Genomic DNA, 12,073 nt, shown 5'->3' with positions numbered 1-12,073 from the left:
TTTATAAAATAAAAATATATTGAAGCCAAATCATCAAATATTGTAGCAAAATCTATCGAACGATCCTTCCATACCATGATCAAAAGTAGATTTGTTTAATTGTGACAAAATTCAGATAACCGAGTTTCTAAAAATTTTAAAATAAATTCTTTTAAAAAAAGGAAAAAAACAAACTTCATGCTAAATTCAAGTTAAGAATTATTTTGGCAAAATAAATTGTAAGCAATTTATTAAAATTTAACGCCAAATCTATCGATTCTTTGATACCAAAAAAAAATATAAAGAATTGTAGCTTAAAAATTTACAAAAGTTTTCATAATTAATTTAATAAGAATATAAATAATTTGTAAAAATTTGTGAAACCTACGCGATGCACCCAATCCTTGCACTCATCATCGTTGATGCAGCGATGCAGTGCATCCGGGGTTAATACTAAGACAAAGTTCTTTGCCTGTCGAATACTGTTGAGAAGGCCATTATCAAATTTGCCCGCCTCCAGGCGCTCCACATCGATAAACACTGAGAAACCACGCAGCTGAAGATGCACCTGGAATTAGAAAATGAAAAATATAAAATTGATTTGTTGTTTGTTGTCAATAAATTAAAATTTTTATTATTATTCAGCAATTAAAATATAAGAAAACAATTAATAATTTAATTTAATAAGGATTGTTGAATATAAAATAAAATGACTTGAAAGTGAATTGAGGGGAAAAGTAAAGTAATTTTTTAATGTTTATAGAAAAATTGAAAAGAAGTAAAATTGAATTAAAATCTACCAATTTTGTATAAAAATTGTGATTATGATTTTTGAAAGAATAATTTAAATATAAATTACATTAAAATTTAATTATATTTTCACAATTGTGTTTTTTTTAAAAGAAAGAAATTATATAATTGAAATTATTTGAATTAAATATATTAAACTCGTATTACTTAGGTGAGGTCTCTGCTTGTAATCTGGCTCACCTTTAGCAAACTGGCCAGCTGTGAGCCATTGGAGCGTCTGTAGCTGACAAAGACATCGAGTGTCTTGGCCATGTTCTCCTCGGATGAGCTGGGCAGGGAGTTTTCCAGATTCTTGACGGAGTTGAGAATGCGCAGACGATGAATGGCATTCTTGATGCCGCACTCTGTCATCAGCATATCCTCGTTGACATGGGGCAAAGTGCACTTATCGATGCCGGCATTGAGCATGGCATAGGTGTAGGTGCAGTAATCGGTGCCGATCTCGGCCAGAAACTGATGCATTTTCGCCGTATCCTTGGAGGAATAGTCTGCCATGCGTTTGAGATTTTGGAGTTCGCGTTCAAAACGCTTAAGAAGAATCCCATTGCCGATGCCAATGTCATCCCGCAAATTCTCCTGGTTCAGTTTGAGCAGCAGATCACCATCCACCTGGAAAAAGTTATCAAAAAAACAAATTGTTATTAACTTTTTTCATAAAGGATTTTAAATAGATATTTCTTTGATTCTGTGACTCGTAAAACCTAGAACGCTGAATATCGTACACAACAAAGCTAAAACAATTTGATCGTGCAATTAGGCGGCTTTTTAGAAATTCGACCTGCAAGTTGGACAAATTCGGGATCAAAGTTCACACTTCGAGTGAATTTGAGCTATCTCTACCAAACCAACTTCCAACTGACCAATTTCCAACTGTCATAACTTGATCAAAACTGAACCGATCTTAAAGTGGAATGTCATTTTCATCAAGATTTGGCCTCTAAATTCATTCTGTATTCAATTTTTGTTCATTTAGAAAACTTAATTATTTTCGACCAAAATTTGTTTTTGATGGTAAGGGTCCCCCCTTTGAAATTTTGAAAATTAAAAATTTTAAATCTCAAGTTTTCACTTTTAATCAACTCCTTATATTGTAATTAGTATAAAACAACACTTTAAACTTGATTCTGAGACCGTTCGTTTTTTTTGTAAAAAATCATGTAAAATTGAACAAAAATTTGGACTTGTAAAGTGGCTAAATCCGCAGTCTGACCATCTTCAAACTGTCATAACTTGATCAAAACTGAACCGATTTTAGAGTGGAATGTCATTTTGATCAAGATTTGGCCTCTAAATTCATTCTGTATTCAATTTTTGTTCATTTAGAAAATTTAATTATTTTCGACCAAAATTCGATTTCAATGGTAAGGGTCCCCCCTTTGAAATTTTGAAAATAAAAAATTTTATATCTCAAGTTTTCACTTTTAATCAACTCCTTATATTGTAATTAGTATAAAACAACACTTTTAACTTGATTCTGAGACCTTTCGTTTTTTTGTAAAAAATCATGTGAAATTGCACAAAAATTTGGACTTGTAAAGTGGCTAAATCCCCAGTTTGACCATCTTCAAACTGTCATAACTTGATCAAAACTGAACCGATTATCAAGCGGAATGACATTTTGATCATGATTTGGCCCCTTAATTACATTCTGCATTCAATTATTTTTAAATTCGTTTCCCACTAGGTCTGTGTATTTTGATGTCATATTTATTATAAAACGACATCTGAAAATTTAAAAATGTTTCAAAATTGATTTGCTGTACCGTTACGTACCGGAACTGATATTTCTACAAAATTTACAGATTGCAGATCTATTTTGATTTAGATTTATCTTTACCTGTGAGTCCTCAAACTGACGCAGATAGCTGTTGAAGCCAATCTGCTTGACCCACTCCTGGACATCCTCGACGGACCAGAGAGGCACCTGCTGCGACAATTTGTGGGGCACCGTTTCACCGATGAGACGCAGCGCCTGCGCCGCAAACTTGGAGGCAATGGCATTGGGGCAACTGGCCACAGTTTTGAGAGCCTCGATGGCGCCAATTTCATGGAAGATGTCTGTGTTTCCCTGCTTCCGTTTGATGCCCGCCTCCATGCAGAAATGGAAGGCAGCCAGATTACGTGCCTCCTCCCGATTGGAGCTGAGAACGGGAACCAAACGTTCCAGCCAATGTTTGCTCTGGCCGTGAGCATGCGCCAGATTGGATTTGGCAAACTCATACGGATCATGGGTGGTCACAAAGGGCTCGACGAGATCCAGACAACCTGACTTAAGCACCTCCGCCTCAATCTCCTTGTTGGCAACGAGCACGGCAATGGCCAAACAGGCGTAGTACTTGATATTATCATCGTTGTGGAAGGCCAAGGGGAACAGCCACATGGGCACCTTTCTGACAATCATCTCCTCCTGATTCTCGGCACCACCATATAGCGATAGATTCACCAAGGCGCTGGCACAATGACGCAGTGTCTCCACATCGCTTGTGCGGCATTTAAATAGCAGTGCATCGAGTCCACCCAGACGTATAACATCGGAACAGGTGCCCTCGGAATGCTTGAAGAGATGCTCCAAGATGCCGGTGCCCACGCGTGAATGTTCCATATTTGATTCCTTGGTGCAAACGCAGGCAACATTCACCACTCGATCCAGACCATTGTCCACCACATGCGATCGATTCTCTGTCGTCAGACATTGTTCCAACAACTGTGCCGATGAGAATTGCAATTCGATATTATGCTGAACGCAGTTCTTCATCAGCAGATCAAGACCTCCACTGAGGCGCAGGGAATTGCACAACGAGTAGCCCAGCTCGTGACCATGTGTGGGCACTGCCCAGGCACGTTTTATCACCTCGTTGATCTTCTGCAGATACACACTCTTCTTGTCGCCCCCTCCATTCACCAGACTGTCATCGTCCTGAGAATACCAATAACAATAACAATATTATTACGATATAACAGTTTTTAGATTCATTTTTTATTTAATATTAATATTACATTTTTTAATTTAACACAGGGAAAAACGTTGAAATTTGCAGCGCAACAAAATTATTTTAATTAATTAGAATATGCCAAAAGGCTTTAATTTTTCTTGAAATTTTACCTTAAATATTTATGAAATCATTTAAGTTTTAAAAGACTTTTTTTCACTTAGCTTTAGAAATAGTTCAAAATTCACTTAATATTTATTTAGAATTTTTCCTAAACATAAAATTTTATTTTCGGAATTTTTTCTACCATTAAAATGCTAAATAACGATATCGAAACTATCGACTAAAAAAATATCGCTCAAAAATGTATTATCACAAAAAAAAATGTTTGTTATTATTATTTATATTGTAAGCTGAATTATTTCTAAGCAAATAATAATATTATATATCGATTTATCGAATACCATACCTGAAGTGTGCTGACAAAGGATTTGAGCACATTGGAATACTTGGAGATGGCCTGCTCGATTTCCTGCTGTCCACTGGTAGCCGTCAATGACTTTAGATCGTCGAGCTTGAGATCCTTTAGCTTGACCATTTGTCCATTTGTGGCAGACATTTGCGAGGAGGAAGAGATCATGCTGCTGCCCGTGCTGGATACACCTTTGTGTGTCATCGAATAGTTCGCCTGCGATGCGGATGACACATGCTTCTCCTGGCTAATGATGCCATTCGAGGTCATCATCTGTGATTGCTGCGACTGCGAAATGGCTTTTTTGTCGGCCGAGAAATTGTCGCTCTGCACTTTAATAGCTGCAGCGGCTACCTTGTTGCTCGCCTGTTGCGTGATGTCGCCGGTGCGCAGCGAGAGTGCTTCCTAAAAAGGGTATTTCAAAGTATAACAGTTAGTACAAGTGTGGTAAACTATGATTATTTTAGCTGTATAGATAGATGTTGTGTAGATAGCTAATTACATGCTTCACAAGTTTTTTTGTTGCGGTATAACAGTTTTCCAACTGTTATACTACACTGTTATACGGTCATTAAGGGTTTTTCACAGTAGCGGTAGTATTTGGTTTGCAAGGGCAACTGTATTTGGCGTTAAATGTCTTTAAGTATAACAGTTTTGTCAACTGTTATACCAGTAAATAAGCATTCCACGCTATAGGCACCATCATATAGCATTTATTTTCGACAAGAAATGGTTCCGATATAAGTGTATAACAGCTGTGTAACTGTTATACAAACTGTTAAACCAATTGTTAAGCTACGTAGAATTGATACTCTGTTAAGAAGCTTCAATTGTTGACATTGTGTTGACTCTAGTCGCTGTTATACCTTGCTCTGTTCTACCTCAATAGGTATTTCGCGCACATTTGTTTTCATATTGTTGCTGTGGTTTGTGGTGGTGGTGACTACAGCTGGTGGGTGATTGTGGTTGCTGTTGTTGTTGTTGTTGTTGGGCGTGGTCGTGGATGTTTGTGTGGAGATTGTGGGCGGTGGCGACAGGGGACAGTTGGCGGCGACTGGCTGCAAAGGTGGATTAGAACTTTTACGTACTCTTGTATGTGAACTAGAACTTGAGCTAGAAGACGACGACGAAGAGCTGGCAGAGGCAGAGGCAGAGGAGCAACCCGAAGACGACGACGACGACGAGGAGGAGCTGCCAGACATGCGAGCGGCCGATGCAGTGGACAAACTGGCTGTGGACGTTAGGGGCAACACTTGAATTGCCTGTGGAGGCGGCGACAGTGGCGAGTTGTTGGAGAAACGGCAAAGGGGCGTGGTCACAGGCGGCGGCGACAGCGGCATCTCAACAATGGGACTGGGAGAACGTGTGGGCACGAAATCAGATTGACCGCTCGATCGAAAGAGGCCTTTACGAACGGGCCAAGGCGCCTGATTCGGATTCGGATTCTGTTGATTGGACATGATTCCCCGAGGAAGTGTGTGAACTGACTGACTTTGCTTCAGAAAATACTCGAGTATAACACACAGTTTTGTATTATTTGATTATTTGGTTTCTTCGTATTTCTTTTTTTTAAAAATACTTTCGTATATCACAATATAAGATTAATAATTATTTGATTTGTTCCTATTTCGTTCTTGTGAAAATACTTAAGTATATCACAATTTTGGATTATTTAATTATTTTTGATTTGATCGTATTTCTTGCTTCAGAAAATAATAGAGTATTTTCATATTATATTTCCTTCTTTTAAAAATACTTGAGTATAATACAGTTTTTGATTATTTAATTATTTGATTACTACTTATTTCGTTCTTGTGAAAATATTTGAGTATAACACAGCGTGAACGTGAGAATGAATGTTTTTCCGAGTGTTATACAGAAAGTTATTTATTTATTTTTTTTTTTATTTTTACTTGTTATTTGTTTTCATTCACATAAAAATAGCGCACAAATTGCCTGAAGCTGACGCACAGTGGGAAAAAATGCTAGATTAGCTGATATTGATTCAAATTTTCGAATTTCGAATATGCTTTTGTTGTTTTCGAATATTATTGATTAACAATAATTTAGCACACTTTTTTTCATATTTGCTACTTTCGAAGAAATTAATTAACATTAGCTAATCTAGTCTTTTTGTCCACTGTATTACATCGCGGGTATGTGTGTCGGTGAGTGTGTGTGTGTGAGAGCATCTCTCGCAGAATCGTTGACATTGACCGACAAATTGAGCTTGTAATATTGTTTACACTTCGTTCAGTAGCACAGTTATGATAATGACACTTAACGATACTTGACAGACATACAAAAAAATAACGAATGTTTGTTAAATATCTCACATATTGACGAAAGCGATAGCCCATTTTTACTACAGTTGAGTTGAGTTGAATTGAGTTTGTTTCACTTTAGTTTCGTTAAGTCTATTGTTTAACACATCACAGTTTTATTTCGTTAAGTTTAGGAACTTTTTTAATTGAATTTCTGTTTTTTGCTCTTCACATTTCTAAATTTGATGAAATTTCGCAACTTGTTGCTTCGTTGGGTATTTTATTTATAAATGTTTCACGAGCGGAAGGTCAAGTTCTAATTTTGTGACACTTGTTCTACTATTTATATTATTATTATTATTTTGTTTAATGTTTAATGGTGTTCCTGTTTGTCTTTCTTTTCCTTTTTTTTTTTTAATTACATAGTCGTTGTCATTTGTCAAACTTTGCTGCCAATTGGCTAATTAATACAATGTTCATGCATATGTATAACAGTACATATATATGCATATATATATATATAAAATTGAATATTTCAGACTTGTCAGCTATAGCGTTACGTTCGCGTCGATTGCTACTCTGATACTGAGAGCCGAACAACGCTCGTTGCCATTTTATTTAAAGGAAAAATGTTCGAAAATAAAATTAAACTTTTTTTCTTTATTTTTTTCGCTCCCCAATGCGAACTGAGCATACAAAAACAAAAAAGTGGAATATTCTATAGACATTTCAGAGCGTACAAATAATTGTGAAATAAATCAAAAAAACGAAAACTATTTACATATTGAGCACATTAAGCATTTGATTGAAGTTTCGCTGGAATTAAATTCTTGGCAACGCTTTTAAGACTATCAACTGTTGCATTGAATCTATAAAATGTATCTGAGAGTACTTTTCTTTTATGAGCATTGTCGTAAACAATTAAAAGACCGAGTCCACATGGAGCGCTTCTTTTTTTTGGCCAAATGCCAGAAAAAAAAGATGCAATAATAGCTTTACTTTTCTGGAGAGCATAAAATCAGGCAACGTAATGATTATAATTTTCTAATATAATAATTGTAGAATAAAATTTCTCCTTCAATTTTATATATGATAGTAAAAAAAATATTATTTTATTCAAAATTAAAAGTTTATCAGAAAACTCTTTATAATACAATTTTAATTTGAAAATCTTGTAATTCAATGAAGTGACTAGTGTAATAATTTATAAATAGTCTCTCACTAGAATAAAAGAAATAAGCACAAATACATATAAATATATACAAATACTGTTTCTGTACACCCTGATAAATCTAATATTTTTTTTTTTTAATTTAGCTCTTATCTGCGTTTCCTTGATGAAATGAAATCATACTCCATATAGTTTGTGAATTTCACCAGTCGGGGAATTTTTTCTCGTAAGTTAACTTTTGATCTTTAGTTTGGTATTATTTGTGCAAGCGACTGGATAAAATGTCATCATTTGTCGCGAATTGCGTTGCTGACAATGTTTATGGAACCCATCATAAAACAATTTATGCTAATTTGTAATACTACGTATTTGTCAGCTTTCGATTTCCCCCCCCTTACATTGATTAGATAAGTCACAAACAAACAAAACAGAACGTTGCCCGGGGAAACCAGTTGAAAAACTGTTAAAAACAAGTACCTGAATTTTTTTGAACATTGATCGTTTGTCTGGTTCTGATTCCTTGCAGAAATATCGCACTAAACGAGGGCTCCTTTGGAGCTGGCACTTGTAGAGGAACATATTACGTATACGCGATGTTAATTCGCCGCAGACTGTTGCCCACTTTTGGGCGCCACACAAAACACATAAGAAAATCGATTTCTTTGTCCAAGTTTTTTTTTTGTTTTTTAGGGTTAGTGTGGGAATTGTTGGAAAATTTTACTAGTTTCTAAGGACAGTTTTCACTTTCGCGAAAAGGCGGCGCCGCCATTAACGGCTCGTGTCTAGCACAAATGCGACTTAAACATGCACGCGACGAACTTCGACTGAAAGGAGTGTCCAGCTGGGCACAACAGTTAGCTGAGTTCACTGCGAGCTTTATCAGGGGCTGCTGCAAGGGGTGACGAAGCTTTGAAAGCTTTGATTTAATCACTGAGTTCAACGAACAGTGAAGAACTTTAATAACCCCAGTACACAAAGCTTAAAAGGGCTTATCTAAGGAACTATAAGAGTAAGTAAAACCAAATTTGATGACAATACTCCTTTGTTATATTAGAATTTCACCACGCACTCCTGCGCCTTTGCAAAGCAATTAAATTTTAATAACAAACTCAGTTTTGAAGCTACAGTCTTTAAATTTGGGACACGTATTGTGTGATATCTTAGGGACTATTGTAGAAAATTTCATCTTAATCGGATGATAAACAGAGCAGTTAATTGAGATTTAAAATAAGAAATATAATATTGAGATCATAAAAATGTATGCCTAAGCAGGTTCAATGGGGAATAGTTGCTTAAGCTGCCGCCGCAAGCGAAGGTTCGAATCCCGCTGGCGTCAATTAAAATCTTTTTTTAAAAATTTTTTTTTAATTTTTCTAAATTCTATTAAAGTAATTTTGCATTAATTTTCCTTTTAAGTAGCATGAGCATAGCATGGGCATCTAAGAGTCGAGCATTCTCGAATGAAGCTTTCTCAGTTAAATTAGCTTGTGGTGCAGCATGTAATTAGCTAAGTATGCTATACGCATAGAGTTTATCAGTCAGTGAACTGATCGATGAATCCACTGTGCGATTGATCGATTACTCACCTGCATGACGGCTGCCTTCTCCTCGGTCTTGACGCCATCCATTTCCAGTCGATTTCTAACCGCTGACACAGCCTTAGCCTCTTTGTAATCAATATCGCCCGCTTGCAAGCGTTTCGTCTCTGCGGAATTGCTGGTCGCCTGTTCGGAACTAAAGCCATCGGCGACCACTTTAGTGGTTGCCATCGATTTGGAACGCTTCTCCTCAAACTTGATGGTATCGATGGTTTTATTCGAGCCACTCAAACCACTGCTGGCACTCAATTGTGCAGCTGACGGATGTGTGAGATCCAAGCCGCCAAAATGTTTGTGTGTGCAGTCATCATCGTCATCGGGACTCGTCACAATCCCATGGCAACTGCCATCATCATCGCCATCAACCAGATTCTCAAGTGAGGCCCGCATTCTGCAACAATTTCAATTTCAATTAATATTTATATCAAGAGTTCTTTGATAAAGGTGCTTTTATAGTCTTTTTGTAATTTTTATGAAAAATGCATCTAACAAAAAAAAATGCTTCAATTTCAAATTTTTATAATAGGAAAGGGGGTAAGCTCTTGCTCACTTCGCTCGCCATCCTCCGGCTCTTTTTTTTTTAACTTTAATTGCGTTGCTTTAAATCACTTGTAAATTTGAACTTACAGCATTTGGTGTGGGGAGTCAGTCAACTTACTTCTTTTTTAGCACCGATATTGTGTCTTCACTGCTAAGGCCCTTGAGGTCGTCAATCGATGGATGGTGTCGTGCCGGCGTTGGGGCCGCTGTGAGACGGTCTAATTCCGACATGGACATTTTAAAATCTGTGAGATCGCGCTTAACGGCGGCGGCCTTCATTTCCGAAGAACTTGACGAGGAAGACGATGAAGATGACGATGAAGACGCTTGTGTTGTGGATGATAACGAGGATGTGATGTGATGCAAACGCTGTGATTTCTTCTCAACACGCGTCGTTGTGCTGCTGCTGCTGCTGTTTACAACCTGTAGAAAGACAGAGAAAGAGAACACTCTTTAATAACAGCATAAATATTTTAGTTTTCATTTAATTTCTCTTGGCACTGAATCAGGCCACAAATATGCCAAATATTCAGACATTTGTGCAGCACATATTACTTATATATACTCTCACATACATATATACTATGTATCTATATCTATATGTTTATACTCTTTCTGTTCCGTCTGCTATCTGTGCCTCACTTTTATGGCAGGCGCTTAACGTTGCCGCCTTTATAAATCAAATGAGAGCCGTTTGTTTTCGGGATTGACATGGAGCTTCACGACTCGTATTTGCTTAACAGCTCGGCTTTTTGCACTGATAGATGGTTTTACGGCGTGTTTTTACCAGTTTACCAGTACTCGGAGGGTACAAAGGTCTATAATTTTGTAAAAACACTTAGATCTCAAGAACTTTAAGAGTTAGAGCAACCAAATTTGGTGAAAATACTCTCATGTTACCATGATTTTTTTTTTTAATTTTGCCACGCCCATTGCGCCTTTGCATATTAATAAAAAACCAATACCAGGGTAAATTTGTAAGCTTGAACTAGGCACACGGAATGTTTGATATTTTGCGGATGTTTTCTGAAAATTTCATGTCGATCGGTTGATAAATAGAGCATATATAACATAAGAAAAATTAAATTCTGGTCATAAATATTTAAAAGCAAGTCCAACGGGAATAAATTGACTGTGACGCTGGCGACGGTTCGAATTCCGCTGCAGTCAATATAAAATTTAATTTTTTTTAAACATTTCTAATTATTTCTTATCTTTTTATCATTTAATATTTATTAATAGTTCTTTTAATTCGTTGTTTATTTGTCTAGAAATATTGCAATTTGGAAATTTGTATTTTGTATATGTTGATTGAATCGCTAGAGTTTTCTATTATTTTCCATGAGATATCAAAGAGGTTACGTATCTTATGACATCGGCCTATCTACAGCTGATGCAGCGACAAAAACGCATTAGTCATGGGTTCTTTTTAAATAAAACTCATTTAGTTCCAAGGGGGACTTTAGAATTGCAAATTGTTTCTTTTATCTGTAGAGACAGGAACATACATAGCTATCTTGATGTAAATTAAATTTTTATTATTTTATTTTTACCAATTTAAACAATTATTTCTCACTCCTCACTAACACTATTAAATTATAATATTTTATAGTTTTATTATTTACATATTACCAATTTAAATTATTATTTTTATCATAAATATTTCACTGCTTAATTACTTCATTAAATACTTTGTAATTTAGTCAATATTGCTGACAATATTAGTTAATGCTGTATAATTTATTATTGTTTCTTTCATTTTAAGTTATTACTTTATTACTGAAATTCTTTTCAAATCATTGCTAAAGCTTCTCATCACATTATTTTACTTATTAATATATTTTGCCAACAAATTTCTCAAGTAAAAATACTTTAGGCAATTATTTCCACAGCTCTAATGAATAGTTATTGTATATTTTTCGCAGAAATTGTATTTATTTTCTATTTGTTCAGCTAACTATACTCAAATCTTTAGAAAAAAGATTGACAGCAAACCAGAAGAAGACACAGCTCAAGAGACCGTGCAAATCTTTTTGACAAATGCTGCCACATTACGAATCAATTCTAATTTTGGACGCATTTCAATTTCATTCTTTTTGTATCGCCAAAGAAGAAGCGCCAAAAATTGTACAACGTGTGTTAATATTATATGTGGGTGTTGTCTCTTAATAGTATTTATAAGGCGCGAAGCTTTGACTAATAAATCATACACCCGGAATAAAATAATTACAGCCGTATACTTAAAACTTTGCTAATTTTTTTTATTATTTTATTCAAATGAGCACCAAAGATTTTTATAATTAAATTAA

At 35.7% G+C, this 12,073-nt stretch overlaps 1 protein-coding gene across 6 annotated transcripts in view; it reads right to left on the bottom strand.

The window, feature by feature from the left end:
* Window positions 1-12,073, bottom strand: part of LOC117786415 (sterile alpha and TIR motif-containing protein 1-like) — a 41,531-nt gene that overhangs the window by 4,956 nt on the left and 24,502 nt on the right. For 5 of the 6 annotated variants that reach the window (XM_034624656.1, XM_034624657.1, XM_034624658.1 and 2 more), the window contains 6 exons: window positions 9,883-10,187; window positions 9,213-9,615; window positions 4,189-4,596; window positions 2,627-3,706; window positions 970-1,398; window positions 368-547 (listed from right to left, as the gene is read on the bottom strand). In XM_034624656.1, the coding sequence (XP_034480547.1) occupies window positions 368-547; window positions 970-1,398; window positions 2,627-3,706; window positions 4,189-4,596; window positions 9,213-9,615; window positions 9,883-10,187 (2,805 nt within the window). Of the gene's footprint in view, window positions 1-367; window positions 548-969; window positions 1,399-2,626; window positions 3,707-4,188; window positions 4,597-5,057; window positions 5,668-9,212; window positions 9,616-9,882; window positions 10,188-12,073 lie in introns of those variants that run through there. The other variant, XM_034624662.1, reaches the window with a different exon arrangement.

The sequence above is a fragment of the Drosophila innubila genome, assembly GCF_004354385.1.
Source record: "Drosophila innubila isolate TH190305 chromosome 3L unlocalized genomic scaffold, UK_Dinn_1.0 0_D_3L, whole genome shotgun sequence".
Lineage (NCBI taxonomy): Eukaryota > Metazoa > Arthropoda > Insecta > Diptera > Drosophilidae > Drosophila > Drosophila innubila.
The sequence above is the reverse complement of the archived record's forward strand: the minus strand, read 5'-3'. Positions and strand labels throughout refer to the sequence as shown.